At 35.0% G+C, this 21,413-nt stretch overlaps 1 protein-coding gene across 3 annotated transcripts in view; it reads left to right on the top strand.

Annotated features, from left to right (window-relative positions):
- The window catches only part of Smurf (SMAD specific E3 ubiquitin protein ligase), a 452,534-nt gene that overhangs the window by 251,196 nt on the left and 179,925 nt on the right, over positions 1-21,413 (top strand). For all 3 annotated transcript variants that reach the window (XM_090407614.1, XM_090407612.1, XM_090407613.1), the window contains one exon: positions 12,717-12,999. In XM_090407614.1, coding sequence (XP_090263740.1) covers positions 12,717-12,999 — 283 coding nt within the window. The remainder of the gene's footprint in view (positions 1-12,716; positions 13,000-21,413) is intronic.

The following is a 21,413-nucleotide window of genomic DNA, read 5'->3' as shown; positions in this document are numbered from 1 at the left end:
CCAAGAAGTGACCTTCTTAAGGAGCTTGTGGAGTTTTCTAATTTGTGAGTTGGTGGGATTGTACTTGATAGGGAGGTAAGTAGACCGATCTAACAATAGAGCTTTCAGCTTACCTGTGTAATCCTTTGGTTACGCAATACTGTGGTGTTCCCTTTATCAGCTTTGGTGATTATTATTTTCTTGTTTTTCTTTAATTCTAATAGAGATTTAATTTCCTTACTGGGCATGTTGTTGGCTTTTGGTGGTTTAGCTGGCTTTTGGTAGTTAATACACTATAGTAAATACAAATATGAAAGGCTTTTCATGGAATCAGCTTCAGCTCTAAGAAACAATCCAAACCTCAACAAATTTGGCTGCATGAGATTGCCTCAAATTTGGGAAACCTACATCAGAAGACCTTCAGCCCATTTGCTCAAGAATACCAACATTGCCCACTAGGGGCGCCATCAGGACTTTAGGAGAAATAATAGCTTCCTGCTTCTTCCTCACTTACTGTTTATTGTGTCTGCGTGCACGTGTCTTGTTCTTAAGTTTCTTGAAAATGACAACATGACATTGCCGAAATATTGAAGTATATTAAAATTTATTTTAATGTATATCAGAGTTGAAGTTGTAATTTCCTTAAATTATTTAGTAAAAAATGCATAACCAACGTCTAAGCCTTTCCACGAGGTTCGCCAATTAGTACAATTATTTTTTGATGGAAAAGTTCATAAAACGATTTGTTCGTAATTGGAGGTGTTCATATAAGGAGATTTTACTGTGTGTTATATATATATATATGATGTTGTGTGACTGCCCCATGTGAAGAGAAGGTTAAGTCATCAAAGCAGGTACAACCTTGGCAATGTAGTATTGTATTTTTTTCAATTTCATCCTAAGTTCCAAGATCTCTTATCTCTGTCTGCACCATGCTTGCACAACTATGGTGGTTGTTTGTGATTCCTTTTAACAGAAAGAAAATAAAAGAGCTGTCAGAATCAATGGTTGTTTTTCAAGTAATTCAGCCTAATATAAGGATCTGCATTTTAATATGCAGTGAGAATGTAGCTCAGAAAGGATCCAGTAATAACATATCAGTTAAGTAAAGATATGTGGCTTTAGATATGTTTAAAACATCGAGCTCAGTTTGACTCCATGATTTATTTGTTTAAGAAGTGAAAAATTATGATTTCAAACATCATCAAATTCCTGCCATGTACCCTCAAGCGGTGTACAGGATATGATAGTACTACATGAAAAAAATTACATCATTACTAACTTCCTATCTACAATTTTCCTCCAAATCAGTATGTTACTTGTCAAGACTCCAACATTATCAGATCTTATATTTCTATCGTCTAAGGCACTTTGTACCGCATCAATCCACCTATATCTTGGTCTTCCTCTGGATCGTTTTGCTGCCAACCTGGCAGAGAACACTTGTTTTGCTAATCTTTCCTCGCCCATTCTGTTTAAGTGACCATACTACCTGAGATTAGCTCTGCTAACGCATTCCTGGATGCTGACAATGTCAAGTTCTTTCCTAATATCCTCGTTTTTAATATGATATTGCCATTGATGCCATCTGTTCACGCCTATAATCTTTCTCAGGACTCTCATATCTGCCATCTCTAGTCTTTGGTCAAGTGTTTTACTTCTGACCCAGCTCTCAGATCCATAAGTTAAAATTGGTTTGAACACAGTCTTGTATACACAAGGCTAATTTAGTGTTCTGACTAATTTCTCTCTTATTCCATATGAATTTATTCAATTGACTTCCCACCATACCAGCTTTGCTGATTCTTTTGTCTATTTCTATATTTAATTTACCATCTTCAGTAAAAATCGTGCCTAAGTAGCTGAAATGTTTTACTTGTTCCACAGGTTCTCCATTCACAACACAGTTGACATTTTCAATGATTCTGCCTATTTTCATTGTCTTTGTCTTTTTATTGCTCACCTTCATATCATATCTATTACAACAACTATTCAATTTAGTCAGAGAATCTTGCAGACTTGTAACAGATTTCAAACATAACTTTGATAAATAAGTAAACCAGTTTCACTCTATTAGTAAGTTTCTTTTTGAAACTTACTCCAAGTAAGTTGACATTTATGCTAAAAGTTCAATAGTAAATGGTGTCAAAATTGACTTAAAACTGGAATAAGTTCTAGTAATAAAAATAACTATCACTTCAATCTTTAGAGGTACCTGTGACATAATTAAAATGAATAACTTAACATGCATAAAGCCAACAGTAATGACTTTAATTCACATGCTATCTGTTGTTTACCATATACTGTGTGAATGTAATTTATCATACTTTGGACAAACAGGCTGTTCTGTGGAAAAAGGAATGAAGGAACATCAATATTATATCGAATACATGAAACCTCATAAGTCCGATCTAGCACAACATAGTATTGACACTAAACATAATATCCAGTGGGATAAAGCTTGTCTTCTCCACAGATGCAAGTTTAAATATGAACACCTTTTTAAAGAAAGTTGTGAAGCCCTTTTACATTGGTTGAATTTGAATTGAAATGACTGTCTCTCTCTCCCAAAAGTTTGGGAGTTTCTTATCTTATGCCACCATGAATGAAATAGTTTTTAAGAATTATTTAATGATATTTTATTAATAGTAATTTTCTGGCATGCGGCAACAATTTTAATGTAATCCACCAACTGTTCTGTACTTTGTATTCCATTCCTTTAACTGTTTGATCTACACTGATGATGTACTGTTACTTTCAGTACAAAATATTTGTACCTTTAATTCATTAAAGTTATTACTGTTGGTTTTATACATGTTAAGTTATTAACTATCACTTTAATAATACATATTATACATATATTAAAATCATCTCAATGAGTGGAGGACAAGTAATTGTTATGGGTGATTTTAATTATGGGAACATAGATTGGAAGGAAGAGAGAACACAATGGAGGAAAGAAATTGAATTTATGCAGTTACTAAGGGATAATTACCTGAGATAGCATGTGACGGAATATACTAAGGATTCGAGAATGCTTGATCTGGAAATTACATCTGAGCATTTGTCTATAACGAATACCACCACATTGCCACCAATTGGTGAGAGTGATCATATGGTCTTGACCTAGGAGGTGGCTAAATGTATGGAATTTTCAGTTAAGACAGGGTATATGTGGAATTACAGGGCTAGTAAGTATGACAAGCTTAGGAGATTGCTTGGATCAGTGCCGTGGCCTGTAAAACTGCAAGGGCTGGATGTTGATAGTGCATGGAAAGTGGTAAAGGAGTGTTTGAGGGAGGTAATGGCGACTGTATACTTAGAGTCAGGAGAGTAAATCAAGTGGGAGTTAAATGGATGAATGTCATCATTAAGATGGAGCTGTAAAAAAAAAGAAAAAAAGAAACACCTGTTGAGGGAATTTAAGGAGAAAGGTGACTTGTAGCCACATGAACAGTGCAAGGCACATGCCAAAAGGGTAACTTTGTGTGGTAAGAAAGGCAAAAGCAGATTATGAAAAAAAGTTAGCAATGCAGACTGAAGAGAATCTCAAACAGTTCTTTCGATATGCTGCAAGTAATAGAAAGAATGTATATGGCAGAATGATTTTAATGAATGCTTATGGTTGGGTGGTAACAATCAGTCTAAATAATAAAATTACTAAGTGAACACTCTGCAAGAGTATATCATCCAGGTGGTGATATCGAAGGAATGAGAGAGCCAAAGGTTTATACGAGAACTGAGGTAAATGAAATGGAGATGCATAGCATATTACAGAACCGTAATGTGAATACAGCTTTGGATTGGATGGTATACCAGCTCAAATTTTATGTGGAGCTGCGAGGGAATTGTCAGTGCCCTTGACCATATTGTTTAATCCAAGTCTCAGCTCTGATTCAGTCCTGAGGGGGGTGGAAAGAGGGGAAAATAATTCCATTCCATAAAGGAGGTTCCAAGATTGATGTAGCAAATTACTGACCGATCAACATATCAGGAGCTGTTGTCAAAGTATTGGAGAAGTTGGTCAAAAGCAAAATACAGGAATGGATACATGGAAATGGGATACTGTATGACGGACACCATGGTTTTGTGAAGGGTAGGTCAAGCCTCAGTAACTTGCTCACGTTTTACAATACAGTGACAGCTGAGTTGGATAAAGGAAATGGGTTTAATGACAGTTCTGAAAGTGAGTGTGAGGAGGGAGACATTAAATTTATGAAGTAATTTAAGGACTAGTGTAAGTTAGGGAACATTGCATCTAGTCATTTATGCTGTTGATGCAGTTAGTCTTGAAGAAAAAAAGACTAAATTTCAAGAAAGTGAATATAGTTTTGTGGAACTCTTTTGAAGAATTAAAAAAAAAATTTTTTTTTAGAGCAAACCAAAATGTAGAGCGAGAATAAGAATTGATTGATTTTTTTTAAATTCAACCTTGCCCACCAAAAATCTGTAAACATACAGCACATTTAGTATTGTGAATAGGGTATGGATTAGATAATTCATCTACACCTTGCTCTATGCCAAACATGATGCTTCTTTCACAACACTTCAAGGCTTCAATATGCAAGATGGTATGTATGATGCTGAGCAGTGAAAATCATTCATAATGTTTTGCATTTGAATTGTTTGTTTTGCAATGGGAAACCCAGATGCATGCTGTCAATACTGTCGACAGGGTGTAGCATAGAGGCAGCCTGCCTCATGGCGCAGCTTAATAAAGGTGCTCGTTCAGCGATATTGCGGTAGGCGGTGTTGCTACGCTAACAATTCCTGTTAGCGTAGCAAGTGTGGAAAGAAGTGTTTCCAAGCTTAAACTGATTAAAAATTATTTGCGAACAGCAATGACCCAAGAAAGATTGGTTGGTCTAGCAACTATATCGATAGAGGCGGACATAGCTTATAATTTAAATTTAGAAGCGCTTATAAACAGTTTTATTGTGCAATATCTCCGTAAAGCAAACATTTAATTAATATTATTATGTAATCGTTTTGCATTAATGTTTCTCTTGTAATAAAAACAAAATAGCAGTTGGAGATTTTCTTATATTTTTGTCTTATAATCCATCAGGGGCGATATTTAATTGTTTGCCTCAGGGCAAACAATTAAATCACCAAACAAGATCTGATCTTGTCTGGTGATTTTTGTGTTACTGAGGGTAAGGGTAGGTGAGATGATCTCTTTTGCGAGAGAAACAGCAAAGCTTTATTTTGGTGGCATTGAACATCACAAAGATGTCCTTATCCCCATTGAAGGATAGTATGAAGATCAATGTTTGAGGCACTGTTTGTAGATCTTTGTAGCCTGAGATATCAGAGTACTGTATGGTTTGTTGAATGAGTCGAATCAGTGAAGAGTACTATTGTCAGAAAAGTTGTGGATAGGATTATAAAAAATATATTATAAAATTTATAATTTAAAAAATTATAAAAAGGATTATAAAAACATGATAAAAATATGTTTATTAACTGTCTTATGAAGATGCTAGTTTGAAATCCAGTGAAATATAAGCCAGTTAATAAACTGCTTTTTTATAATTTAGTTTATTTGTCATTCAATAATCTGTACTGTTCCATTGTGCTTTCTCAGTGTTTTTGATTAGGATGCAACTGCCACACTTCCTCTAATACAGGAGTATCAAACTCAATTGGACTGTGGGCCATTTGCTATAAAAGTACATTTCAAGGGGGCTGCAAAACATTTTCAATTAAAAAAACCTTCACTAATTAGAATTGAAGGGAAGTGAAAGAATGAACATAAATAAATTGGAAAATTAATAACAAAAATTTTATTTATTCTAAGTTATTACAAGACATGTCATAATCATTATATTATTATTTTATAACTAAAAAAAATAAAGAATATATATTTATTATATTTATATTATGGGAATAAAAGGCGTTAGCTGAATTTTTTTTATTAATATTTACAATAGATGGCATTTAAACCGAATTAAACCGAAATTAATTTATTCTTGCTTTGTGTTTGAATTAGTGGGCACACTCACACACATCTAACTAAAATCAATAGTTTTTAGTTAGATAATGTGTTTGCCAGTGCAACATATGGTTTTACTTGAGTCTAAACAGCATGATTAATGTGGGAGGAGACATGTGATACATTAGTTAGTGCCGTGTTTATCCGAGTTGTCTCTAATTGCACTAAAGAAATATATTACACATGTTGAGAAATATATTACACAGACAACAAATGTCTCTGTACTTTATTCAGTGGTACAATAAAACTACTTGTTTTCCTTTCATCTGCAATATAGTGGCAGTTGGGGAGGGCATGTTGTTTACTGCGGGAAGCGAGTTATCAAAAGTGGTTAAACTTTATTTTTGTGTGCGATGCATATGCAAAACTTTAAAAACATTTTTGTCATAAAGTGAAATCAGGGGTGCGAGTGATACACAAGGACGAGTTATATTAAAGTAAATATGGTATTTCTGTTTTATTATAAAAAACAACCATCTTTTTTTTTCATCTTTCCTTGAGGCGTCGTGGACCGCCAGTTCTAATCACTTGCTCTAATATATTCATTAGAGCAGGTGATTAAAATATACACCCCTGCTCTAATATATTCATTCCACTTTTTTTTTTTTTTTCCCTATATTGCTCATCCACTTGAATGTTCTCATTTCTGTTGTACATAACCTCTGCTTCTATGATTTTTCTCCTTTGTCTAATAGACCTACTCACATATGTTTCTTTTTAATTTCATAGATATCGTGTCATATTACTTCACTTGCCTATTCTGAATTTCATCTGTAGTGTTTTTATTCTATTAATCACTTTCTTATGGATATCTGTATGTACAATGGAGTATTTTAAATCCTCTGATTTCAGTGGATGTCTGTCCATTTTTATATTACTTTCATTTACTGTACTATTATGTCTACCTTTCAGGTTCATGTATGTTTTTAAAATTTTAAAGATTAGAGACATAATTCCAAATTACCTTCTGTATTTGTTTACAATCTTTTAAATAGAAATAAGAGAAAAATTCCTATCATCCCACCACCAATTTCTTTATTTGCAAATGAATCAATTCACATTAGTTAGACCTCAGTGTTTTTGTGACTCCCATCCATGACAAAAAGCTTCCCCCCTCAAAATGCTATATAACAGTATACGCAAATTTTAAAACACCCCTTCACCACTGAAACCATACATCATTTCCAACAAAACCAAATACTGTTACTTTATTCATAATACAGTGTTATCAGAACTTTCCATGATAATGAATACTCAAGCCTCTCGATCTAACACACATGCTTAAACATAGCAACCATGTTTTAATCAGCCCTTATGGAAACATTCCCACTACATCATAATTTAAAATGAGTTGCAGCAAAGGCCATAATGCCACAAATATTTCATGAACTCACAGAGTACCCCTCATCCAAACCATTGAACATTCCAGGGACTTTGCTTCTCTCTCACCCCCCCCCCCTAACCAAAGCATCCCTTGGATATACTGCTTGTAAATGAAATAAGGCATACATCAAATATCGAAACTATCACAGTAGGCCTGTGAACATACGTTCTGTTCCGTATACAAATTCCCCATTGTCTCCAGCAATAAGGAAATAACCAAAACCCATAAGCATCAGTGCTTCCATATTTTATCTCCATTTTTAAAAAACATTGCCATTATCAGTTTTTAATTCACTTTGAAACAGAAGAACAATGTCCTTTTCCTAATCCTTCCTTTTTCCCTTCTTAACCTAGCCTTCCCCCATCTCAAAAAAAGACATACTTTATAGGTCTGATTTTTCCCTTTAGTTCCTCTTTTCAGATGTATAACCCACTTCTTGCCTTGGACATCCTTTGATCAGCCAGCATGACCTATCCATTCTTAGATAATACACCTTTTTTTTTTTTAATGATCGTTTTATTCTAGTATTTATGCTTATACTCAGTGGCAAGTCATTAAACATCAATAAATATATATGTATGTTTAGACAGAATACAATTTTATGATTATAGCATATTACCTGACTTCCAAATGCAAGAAAGGGAATAAGTGCAATTTTTTATTATTATTATTTATTTTTTTATTTTATTATTTTTATTTTTTTAGACATACTTGACATTGGCAACATCAATATTGCCGATACAAATTGGCAATATTGATGTTCCTATACTTAGCGGGGCAAAAATAGGGACAACATTTTCTGTATTTTTATTTGTTTATTTATTTTATTTTTATTATTTATTTGTTGCTATGAGAATAAAAATGCTATAATCCTTGGGAAAATTATCATGTCTTCTAAACGTTGAACAGCTCATTGAAATTTTGTAATATTTTATAACTGATGTAAATCTGAGAGTTATAGTGTCCATTTTTATTTACTTCTGTCAATACAGTTATGGAAAATATTCAGACAATAAAAACATTTACTGAAAAAAAATTAAAACAGTATTGTTTTCTTACTTCATTACTTCTTTAAAAAAATCATATATTTTCTTTACTTTCATTTACCAAATAAAATCCAGATTTACTGGAAATATGACAATTTCACTTTTTAATGTAAAAAAAAAAAGATACATGAAATTGACATATGAGCAAGGATCTATTAAAACAATTTTGAATATCTGGAAGTTGTCTTTAGGGAACACTCTGTAAGGAAGAGAACAGTGAGAGGTGGAATAAAATTGGAGGTAGAGAAGTAGTAGGTTCAAGTGGGTCAGCACTTGGATTGCAAGTAAAGGTGGGGTAACTGCTGCTTGTGTTACAGGCTTAGCAGAAAGTGGAGAGAATGATGGTTGTCACTGGCGCAGTGCCCGCACAAGTACCTGTGGAAAGGCTGTCTGCAAGATAGGAGTTGATGTGGGTGTGTGAGAGAGAGAAGTTCATTGATTAGCCAAACTGTCCTCTTCTGGACAGCATTAAATTTTTTTAAGGTTGTACACTCCCTCAAATGATAATCTAGATAGTTAGATGGATTAGTTATCTATAGAAGTTAGTAGCTGATATGTGAAAAGTAACAAGCCACAAGTGTGATGTTCTATATGCCAGGAAAGGTAAGAAGTAAATGTCACCCCCAAGAAAAGAGAGAGAGAGAGAGATTTTTAGGATCTGAATGCTATTAAAGGTAAAGGTGGTGTTCTTGTTTGCAAGGGGAAAAAAGGCTGCATTTTGATAGCACTGAAGGTGACTAGGTTGTTCTTAACTGAAAGATATTATGGATATTAATATTTAATGCACTGATTTCAAAGCTTGGTATGTTTTAAAGCTTAGTATGCTCAAACGTGGTATAGTTTGCCAGATAAGGAGGAAGAATGAAAAGTACTATCATTCTAGGTGGTAGATGACTTTCATCGTGCAGTGAGACACCACCACCACCACCACCTTGCTTATTGGGGATCTGAATTGGTGAATGCTATATTTGGTCTCCAGAACAGGGGTTCCAGCCTCCCCCCCCCCCTTCTCCATGCAGTATGAGCGATACCCTTCAGGGGCATGCCTTACATACTTAGAGACCCAAACCCTCCTCCATTTTGGAGGTACAGCAGTTAAAACAGTGGTAACAGGCTGACTCTGAGATAGTATGTAGGGCCCAAACAAGTCAGTAATAAGTCAGGAGGCTTCCCAGTCAACTGGCACATAATCCCACTACCACATACTCTGCCAGATTGTGTCTTGAGAGGGAGTCCAAGTAGTGGTATATGAGAGGTACTGTCAAAGCCACAGAATGGCAAGGAGACTGGTTGCTCTTTGTGTGTGTGTCATGTTCACAAGTCTATCTCCCATCACTGAATGTCACCACTCTATACTTTCATCTAATAACAAACCAAAAATGAAGAATGAAACAGAAAAACAGTGACAGCAACAATGTGAATATAATAAATCTTCCTCAACCACCAGTTCATCCAAACAATTCAAACCAAACACAATATTCCAAAATTGCCAAGATCCCTACCAAAAAAAAAACAAAAAAACATTTCCACATCAAGGCATAAATTCCAACATAAACAATGTTCATAACCACTTACTGACATCCAAACCAGACCTCCTTTTCTTAAAAGAAATCCAAATTACAGCTACATCAACCACAGTTCACCTTTAGTGCTCAAATTATAGTCTTCGTTATTCATTTCACCATAAAGGTGGCACCTGTGCCATTATATGTTCTAACATTGCCTGCCAGAGAATCTGCTGCATTTACTAGTCTCCAGCGTCTGAAAACCACAAAGACCTCTTCACCTTCCTCTCCATAAAATTCAACCACCTACAACCAAATTGTGAAGTCATCATCCTAGGTGACCTGAATGTCCACAACTCCAACTGGCTCCTCTTCAAGATCGAACCAGACATGGTGCAGAAGAAGTTTTTGCTATAAGCAGCAATCTAATGCAAATCATGCACCGAATTCCAATTTTTTTTTAAACTAGTTCTCCTTCCAGACATACTGTAGATGTTACTTCTCTCCTCAGCAACTCAGACCACAATCTAATGCAAGTTTCTAATCTCACAGAATGCCCCTCCTCTGACCACACCCAACCTTGTCCTCTGGCACTACACAATTATAAATTGGGAAGATCTCCAGAACTACTATTCTCTCAAGGCATGACTATTGCTTCTGCTCTTCTGACCCAGACACTGCACTCAGTAAGTCACAGAAATCATCCTTAGTGGTATGAAGGCATTCATCTCTCATTCCATCTAAAATTTCCATCCACATTCCAAGCCATGGTTCAACAGAAGATGTATGAAAGTAGTCGAAGGAAATAAAAACTCAGCTTACTGCAGTGACTTGCATTAGGAACCCCAAGCTTCATACTCAGCCAATGCAGAAGCATGCAATAAATGTAAATCATCTATAAGCAAATTCAACTTCATAAAAGCCACTAGCAGAAATTCCTCTCTTATCAAAACAATAGCCTTATGGTCCCTGGCAAAAGCCATCCTATGCAACTTCTGCTCACTTGCACCCCCATCCAGATGGCACCACTGTTACAGCATCACTCTTTCCTCTAACTCTTGCATAGATGATACAGGCAAATCACCTCCTTCCGTACTAGCAACTGAGTACCGTTTTTTCTCCTGTGACCTTTAGGCAGAAAGACGGTAGAAGAATATTAAACAACCTGAACACTGCAAAGTCTTCTGGTCCCAGTGGTCTCTCACTTATTGTACTCAAATGTTGTGCTCCAGAGCTAACACCTGTCCTCTATCATCTCTTCGGTCTTGTATACTGAGTTGGCACATATTCCACCTCATTTAAACTAATGTATATCCAACCCATACCAAAATAAGAGAGAGAGAAAAAAAACCTACCAGCCAACTGACATCACCTCAATCCTCTCAAAAATAATGGAGAATGTTATCAGTGGTTAACTTCTTCACTACTAGATGCTTACCAGTTAATCAGTGACTGCCAGTATGGGTTCTGTTAATCGAGATTCACAGCTGATATCTTCACCTACATCACTCACCAGTGAACATGTGCCATGGAAAAGTTTGGAGAAACATGTGCTGCTATTGCTCTTGACATTTCCAAGGCTTTTGATCATGTTTGGCATATCAAAGTCTGCTTTGTCAACCACCTTCTTTCAGTCTACCTGCCAGCTTCCTCTCTGGTTGTTCACTGCATGTCATGATGGATGGCACCTTCTTTGAGTTTTGCCACCAGTGCAGGAGTGCCTCAAAAGTCATAGTACCATCCACTCTTACTGAAATCCTCTGTTGATAATTTTTTCTATAGTAAATCTTTCTCTTGACAACTTTCTTTTCATCCTTGCATATAGCACTTATGTTCATGTAGTTAATTTATCCAGACTGTGGAGCCACATACATTTCATTCCATCTTTTGGTAATTTAATGTCCCATCAGAAAGATAACTTTAAGTAATCACTACTTAAAATTCTTTTATTTATTTTACTTATATTTGAAATGAGTAGATTCTTCCTTGCCTATATGGCTTCAATGGAAAGCATGTTCACCACAGTTTGTAATGTGCCCATTTGATACATCAGTAGAAAGTGATTTTTCATATCCTTCAATAGGTACACTAGCAGACAGTCCATTCCTACCTGTATAAACATATTAAGGGGATGGCATTTTGAGTCCACAGAAAATATCAGAAATATAACATTTTAAGCATTAGTTAATTTTTTTTAAATTTTTATTATTATTATTTTTTCTATAGAGAATCTGCCTGAATAATTTTCATTGTGGTTTCATAATTCAAAAACGTTATTAAATTTGCGTATAGGTACAAATGGGGTGTACCTTGAATGGTCACAATGAAAAGTAATTTTTGAAGATACAGTTATTTATTAGGACAGTCTGATTACTGAGTTATCAGGTCACACACACACACACACACACACACACACACACACACACACACACACACACACACACACACACACACACACACACACACACACACACACACACACACACACACACAGTGCCTATTTTAAAATATGCAGAAAATATGGAAGTGAATTTGAAACTACCAGTTGGTTATCACAGTGTTCAGATGATATGAAAATGTAAAAATGAATATTAATGAATTGTGATAGTAAATGTTATATAATGATAAATGGCATAATTGATAAATGCTTTAGAAATGAGAAGTAAAAGCAATGCATTTGATTGATATTAATTTATAATTTTAATGCCAACAAATAAAAAATTATTTTTTTTAAATTTGCTGCTGTTTACTCCCTTTTTTCCCCTATAATAAGCAGTACTAACAGTTTATTTTGTGAACATGTGTAGTTCTCGGCGATGCAATGGATCAGAAGATAACATTGGCCAAAACAGCAGTGTTCCAGCAGGACAAGTGAATTCATACATGAGTGCCATCAGTTCCTCAAATAATCCAGTTTCTTTAGGACTACATTCATTAAATGGTACTATTACAGAAACAAATGACTCTCCATTTAATAAACAAAGAAGAGATTTAGTGCAAAAGCTAGCAGCTCTTAGACAAGAAATTCATACCTTGCAGCCACAGTCTGGTCATTGCCGTCTAGAAGTATCTCGTGAAGATATATTTGAGGTATTACTTTTTCCACTTCTGGTGTTTTGTTTATTCCTGAAGCTCAAGCTGAATTTTAAATAAAAAAATCAAACCACTTATCATATTTTACAAGAATTTTTCTCAAATATTGCTTATAACCAAAAAGGCAGTGTATAAAATGTAATCGTTAAATGTTGCTTACTGCTGATTTCATAAATGATATTGACTTCACATTTTCACAAAGCACAAGGTAATAGATAAATTCAAAATGCACACAAGAGTGATCAAAAATTTAAGTGTGAATATCACATATAGTCATCTAAACGTATTCCTCATGTGAAGGTTTTAATCTGTAAATTTGGATCATTTGATCACTTAGAATTGCTGCCGTATTCTATATCTGAAGAATAATCATGTACAGACAAACATTGCTTTATGTAAGAGTTATTAAAGTAAGTTTCATGGCTTACACATGTAACAAAAATTATATAGTTGTTCAAAAACTTCAATATATTTCATGCAACGTTAATGTGGACATCATCAATGAGATACCGTTAACTGCATTCAAAAAATGAATCAAAATAATGTCATAAATCGTACGTATATTAGCTCATGTCTCAGTCACAGGTGAAGTATATGATATTGCACTACTAGATTTCAAAGGAACAATTGTAATAAGTTGCATAGATTAAAAAATATATATATTTAAAATAATTATGAATTTTAAAAAAATTGTGAACAATTAATAGTGGTCACTTCCCAAAACTTGGATATTGGCATACAGGCTGATCAGTTCAGGTTCAGATAATTTCTTAACATTTCACGTTTCAAGGAAAAGATGATCAAATTTGAACTTGCTGGAGTGAAGAAGTCTGGTTCCAGAGTACGCTATGCCTAGTGTCAGCAGCATGATAAACAAGGCCAGGCTTGTCAGATTCCAAAAATGTAATATAGTGATGACTGTTAATTGTTCATAAGATTTTTAATTAATAATAAAGTTAATAATTTATTATTAATTATATTAATGCATTAATTTATTAGTAAATTAATAATTGTTTCAAATAATTTTTTAATCTATGCAACTTACTACAGTTGTTCCCTTGAGCTCTAATAGTATAATATCATATGCTTTAGCTGTGACCGAGGCATGAGCCAGTATATGTATATGATTCATCTTTTGAATGTAGTTAATGGTCTATCTCCCTGATGATGTCCACGTAACGTTTGTGAAATATATTTGAGTTTTTTGAAAAAATTCAATATAATTTTTGTTGCGCATGTAAGTCATGAAGCTTACTTTAACATGTTCCATTAAAGCTATTATGTAACGTTATGTTCTACAAACCTTGACCTAACACGAATTTTACACAAGTTTGGATTTATTCTCCACACACACGCACCTATTGTTTACATGTTTCGAGTATGTGTTACAGTAGTGCATTAACTGTTTTAAAGGGTATTTCTGTGTTTTATTTACAGGATATATATACACAGAGATTACATTTAAATCTGTAATTATTAATGCAAAGTAATATCATACAGTATGAGAAAATAGAGAAAAGATATTTAATTTTCCCATCCGATCTTCCTCTTGAAATTATCAAGATATGACCAAACAGTGGTTCATTTCTTCTCTTAATAAATCTCTTGATAACTGGCTAACACATCATCTATTTGTCTGGGATTTGTAAGAACTACGAGGTATTAGAACCCTTGTAGAGATATTAGAAACCTCTCACAGAATGTGTTTGTCATCTCTTAGCACTTTTTGCGATGCCACTAGAATGCTTTTATCACCATCATCATGATTATCAAGGATTTAGTCCTAAAGTGGCCTATTCCAGCCTTAGAAATCATGTTGAATCTCTTTAGAGGACATCCTGGTTTTCTTTTTCCTAGCAATTTGTAATTTAAGACATATGCCTTTACCAGATCTACAAAACGTAAATACAGATCTTTGTTATATTCCCATGATTTCTCAACTATTTGTCGAAAATTGAAAATCTGATCCTGACAGCCTCCATTTGGAGTGAAATCCAGCTTGTTCTTCACCAAGCTTCCCTTTCACAGTCCTTCTCAACCGTTTCTCAAGTATACTTGCATAAATCTTACCAGGAACACTCAGTAGGTAAATACCTCTGTAATTCTTACATTGTTTTATTTCCCTTTTTATACATGGGTACTATGAGAGCTCTACTCCAGTCATCCAGAATTCGTCCCTTTGTCCAGGCCTTCAGAACTATGCAGTGCAGCCAAAGTAAGACTTTTATACTTAAATACTTGAGCATTTCTGGTTGAATATCATCTATTTCCAGGTGTCTTTTCACATTTCAAGCTTTTGATGGCTTTTTCTGCTTCAATTATGGATATGTATTCCTGATTGCATGTCTGTTGAGGGTATTTTACCACCGTGCCGTCATCACTGCTTGTTTCATTTTGCAATTTTTCAAAGTAATTACTCCACACATCAAGAATATCTTTTTCCTCCAGTTTTCATGTCGTCTTTATCATCTCTAATTCCTTTTACAGCACTGTTCCCTCCATTTCTGAACTTCTTCAACAACCTCCAGAATATCTTGCCAACTTTTTGATATTTATTTTTTATGTTCTTACCAAAGTTTTCCCCATGACTTTTGTTAAGCTAGTTTTACATTTTGCTTTCTTACATTTGTCTCTGTACTCTCTAAGTGCACAAGCGGACTTATTTGCCAGGAACTTTTGATATGCTTTTTCCTTCACTGCCTCTTTAACTTCTTGTGTCCACCATGGAGTTCTGATTTTTCTATCCTTACAAACAACCTCACCACATGCCTCTCTGGCTGAATCAATCAATGTTTTCTTCAGAGCTTGCTACTGAATCTTGAAGGTTTCGTTCCTCTTCTCAAACTCTTTCATTTTTTCTTCAATAATGTTTGTGTATTTTAGCCTACAGTTCATATCTGAGAGCTGCTGAAGTTTTATTCACTTTAAAACTTTCTTATGTGTTCTTCTTTTCAATATGAAATTCAATTTTATCGTGCTCAAGACTAAATGGTGATCACTTCCAATTTCAAATCCTCTGTACACTGGTGTCCTGCACCAGGGAAGAAAACATCACTATCACCAATAACATAGTCATCATCATCAAATTCCTGCCATGTACCCTCAAGGGGTGTACAGGATATGATAGTACTACATGAAAAATTTACACCATTGCTAACTTCCTAACTTCCGATCTACAATTTTCCTCCAAATCAGACTGTTACTTATCAAGACTCCAACATTATCAGATCTTATATTCTATCACCTAAGGCACTTTGTACCATATCAATCCACCTATATCTTGGTCTTCCTCTGGGACGTTTTCCTGCCATCCTGGCAGAGAACACTCGTTTTTGCTAATCTTTGCTCATCTATTCTGTTTAAGTGACCATACCACCTGAGATTAGCTCTGCTAATGCATTCCTGGATGCTGACAATGTTAAGTTCTTTCCTAATATCCTCATTTTTAATATTATGATGCCATCGATGCCATCTGTTCACGCCTCTAATCTTTCTCAGGACTCTCATATCTGTGGTCTCTAGTCTTTGGTCAAGTGTTTGACTTCTGACCCAGCTCTCAGATCCATAAGTTAAAATTGGTTTGAACACAGTCTTGTATACAGCTAATTTAGTATTCCGACTAATTTCTCTCTTATTCCATATGAATTTATTCAATTGACTTCCCACCATATCAGCTTTGCTGATTCTGTTGTCTATTTCCATATTTAATTTACCATCTTAACTAAAAATCGTGCCTAAGTAGCTGAAATATTTTACTTGTTACACAGGTTCTCCGTTAACATCGCAGTTGACATTTTCAATGATTCTGCCTATTGTCTTTGTCTTTTTATTGCTGACCTTAATACCATATCTATTACAACAGTTATTCAATTTAGTCAGGGAATCTTGCAAACTTGTAGTGGATTTATTTAGAAGTATAACATCGTCTGCATTAAGCAAAGAGCTGACATTAACATCTCTAATTTTGATATCATGTTTAATACCACTTTCCTTCATAATGTTATCCATATAGCTTAGTGGTCGATATCGATCCCCAGGGGTCAATATAACATTGTTAGGGGTCGATTGAAAAATATAAGACATTGTTGTACCGGTAATATTTAATTCGGTTAACTTGGATTACCTCCATCCTTAATGACAATGTAATTAAGAGTGAATCATGGGAACAGTGACATGAATAGGACCTGTAAGATGGAGCAAGGTCATGAAAATAGTTATGGAGGCCAATGATGTAGGCCAAAACGATGTATTTACCAATAAACAGATGTCCGTGGTTCCCGCCCGGCAGGAGAGAGATTGCAACACATGCATGGTTGCTTAGTTACTTATACTTACATGTATTCGATCCCAGTTCTCATTTTTGGGCATCGACATACAAGTGAGCGTTAATGTTCTAAAATTCATCAACATACATATTGTATTTCAATTGTTATTCATTCATGAACTAAACTTCTGTATGTTGAAGAGTTGAGCAGGGCTGGTAGTTTTGTACATCCTATATATACCTATAGGAAAATTGTATTATTGTTATTTTGTTATCTAAATTAAATTTTATATTTGATATATTATTTATCTCTCCGATCAAATATGTAATGTTAAGAAGGACCTCAAAAACAAAACGTATCTCTTTGATGTTAAGCCAATATTATAATATATACTATATTACACATACAAGAAACACTGTAACTATAAAATAAACAATCTAAAAACTCACATAAGCGTCTTTTCTGCTTGTCCTATTATAATTACGTAATAGTAAAATAGAGAGGGGGGATCGATAAAAAGTCGAGAAACTCTTGAAGGGGTCAACAGTCAAAGAAGTTTGGCGACCCCTGATATAGATACTAACATAACTATACAAAGATAACTATAGCGTATTGAATAGCTTCTCTCTTGGCACCTTGTCATATGCCTTTTCCCGATTGACAAAACTTAAATACAGATCTTTGTTATATTCCCATGATTTCTCAACTATTTGTCATAAAGTGAAGATCTGATCCTGACAGCCTCTATTTGTCCTGAATCGAGCTTGTTCTTCACCAAGCTTTTCTTCCAGAATTCTTCTCAATCGATTCTCAAATATACTTGCATGAATCTTACCAGGAACACTCAGTAGGGAAATACCTCTGTAATTCTCACATTCAGTTTTATTTCCCTTTTTCTATATGGGTACTGTGAGAGAGCTCTACTTCAATCATTGGGAATTTGTCCCTCTGTCCAGTCCTTCTGAACTATGCAGTGCAGCCACTGTAAGACTTTTATACCACCATACTTCAGCATTTCTTGTCGAATATCATCTACTCCTACTGCCTTTTAACATTTCAAACCTTTGATGGCTTTTTCTACTTCAAGTATGGATATGTATTCCTGACTGTATGCCTGTTGAGTGTTTTTTACCACTGTGTTATCACTGCTTATTTCATTTAGCAATTTTTTGAAGTAATTACTCCATACTTCAAAGATATCTTTTTCTCCCATTTTCATGTCACCTTTATCATCTCTAACTCCTTTTAGAGCACTCTTTTCTCCATTTCTAACTTCTTCAACAACCTCCAGAATATTTTGCCACCTTGATATTTATTTTCTGTGTTCTTGCCAAAGTCTTCCCATGACTTTCGTTTAGCTAGTTTTACACAGTGTTTAGTTTCTTACATTTGTCTCTGTATTCCTAAGAGCACAAGCTGACTTATTTGCCAGGAACTTTTGATATGCTTTCTTCTTTTCCTTCACTGCCTCTTTAACTTCCTGTGTCCACCATGGAGTTCTGATTTTTCTATTCTTACAGACAACCTCACCACATGCCTCTGGCTGAAACAATCAGGGTTTTCTTCAAAGCTTGCCATTGAATCTCCATGGTTTGGTTCCTGTTCTCAAACTCCTTCATTTTATCTTGAATAATGTTTGTGTATTTTAGTCTACTGTTCACATCTGAGAGCCGCTTAACTTTTATTCTCTTTAAAACTTTCTTACATGTTATTTTTTTTTGATATGACATTCAATTTTATCGTGCTCAAGACTAAATAGTGATCACTTCCAATTTCCAATCCTCTGTACACTCTGGTGTCCTGCACCAGGGAGAAAACATCACTATCAACAATAACATAGTCAATGAGACTTTTCTTATTCCTTGCCTCTTCTGTCCATTTTGAATTTGTGCACATTTTTATGTTGGAACATGGTGTTAGTAATAACCAGTCCTTGTCCTCAGCAGAAATCCAACAGGTATTTGCTATTATTATTAGTTTTGCTCTTTTCTCCAAATTTTTCCAAAATATTTTTGTATGTCTGACAATCATTTCAGATCAGATCAGATCTTCACTTTACGACAAATAGTCGAGAAAGCATGGGAATATAACAAAGATCTGTGTTTAAGTTTTGTCGATTTGGAAAAGGCATATGACAAGGTGCCAAGAGAGAAGCTATTCAATACGCTGCAGTTATATGGTGTTAATGGGGCATTATATCAAGCAATACTTAGTCTTTATTTGAGTTGTGAGTCAGCAGTTAGAATTGAAGGAAGTACAGGGAGATGGTTTAATGTTAAATCTGGTGTGAGACAAGGATGTACATTATCCCCTCTGTTATTCATTATCTATATGGATCACATTATGAAGGAATGTGGTATTAAACCTGATATCAAAATTGGAGATGTTAATGTCAGCTCTTTGCTTTATGCGGATGATGTTATACTTCTAAATAAATCCGCTACAAGTCTGCAAGATTCTCTGACAAAATTGAATAGCTGTTGTAATAGATATGGTATGAAGGTCAGCAATAAAAAGACAAAGACAATGAAAATAGGCAGAATCATTGAAAATGTCAACTGTGTTGTGAATGGAGAACCTGTGGAACAAGTAAAACATTTCAGCTACTTAGGCACAATTTTTACTGAAGATGGTAAACTAAATATAGAAATAGACAACAGAATCAGCAAAGCTGGTATCGTGGGAAGTCAATTGAATAAATTCATATGGAATAAGAAAGAAATTAGTCGGAACACTAAATTAGCTGTATACAAGACTGTGTTCAAACCAATTTTAACTTATGGATCTGAGAGCTGGGTCAGAAGTAAAACACTTGACCAAAGACTAGAGACCGCAGATATGAGAGTCCTGAGAAAGATTAGAGGTGTGAACAGATGGCATCAATGGCAATATCATATTAAAAATGAGGATATTAGGAAAGAACTTGACATTGTCAGCATCCAGGAATGCGTTAGCAGAGCTAATCTCAGATGGTATGGTCACTTAAATAGAATCGGAGAGGAAAGATTAGCAAAACAAGTGTTCTCTGCCAGGTTGGCAGGAAAACGACCCAGAGGAAGACCAAGATATAGGTGGATTGATACGGTACAAAGTGCCTTAGACGATAGAAATATAAGATCTGATAATGTTGGAGTCTTGACAAGTAACAGACTGATTTGGAGAAAAATTGTAGATAGGAAGTTAGTAATGATGTAATTTTTTCATGTAGTACTGTCATATCCTGTACACCCCTTGAGGGTACATGGCAGGAATTTGATGATGATGATGACAATCATTTCCTACTCTGCTATTTAAATCTCCGACAAGGACCAACTTGTCTTTTTTATTTTGTCCGTTGCTTTCTCTAAAGCTTCAAAAAATTAATCCACTTCTACCTTAGCAGAACTTTCTTTGGGACCATAGGCACAAATAAGTCTCATTGTCCAATTCCCCATTCTGATATTTGCCCACATCACTCTACCTGAAACAGCCTGCCATTCAAGAAGATTAGCCTTGTATTTTGTGTTGAATACTATGGCTACTCCTTCTTTTCCTTGATTGTCATTGCCTAAAATATAACAATTTATATTTATTGCTCAGAATGATCTCACCAGTCTTTTTTGTTTCAATCACCCCTGTTGTGTCGATCTGGTACTTATTTAATTCCTCAGCTAGCTCCATTTCTTTGCCATTATGATGATAGTACTGATTTTGAACTCTGGCGATATTGAGTTGGAGTTGGGGTAGGTTTTAGGATTTGTTCTAATAGCTGACTTTTTGCTGTTTTCCCTGGTTCCCTGACAAAAACAATGGGGTCCTTGTTTAACCAAGCGACCCACCCCCCACCCCAGCCGGCATGAAATTCTGTCATATTGTACCATCATTTTTTATTTTGGTTTAACCATGCTACCAGCCAGGACGTATATATATATATACGTCCACATTTCTATGGATACGAAGCGCATATTAAAATTGTAATACCATTGATGTTACATTGAAATTTATGATGGATACGAAGCTTTTGAGGATGCGTATTTGATCTTTAATGGTTGGTAAGGTGGTTAAGCCAATAAGAATACAATTTGGTTGGCTAAATCCGAAATTTCCAGCCCATCCTCGTTTGTTCAGTATCCAGGGTGTACTGCGAGAAGGTGAGGAATGGACATT

Source organism: Typopeltis vanoorti, chromosome 17 (genome assembly GCF_054136105.1).
Source record: "Typopeltis vanoorti isolate ZY-2024b chromosome 17, IOZ_Tvanoo_1.0, whole genome shotgun sequence".
NCBI classification, from domain to species: domain Eukaryota; kingdom Metazoa; phylum Arthropoda; class Arachnida; order Uropygi; family Thelyphonidae; genus Typopeltis; species Typopeltis vanoorti.
The sequence above is the reverse complement of the archived record's forward strand: the minus strand, read 5'-3'. Positions and strand labels throughout refer to the sequence as shown.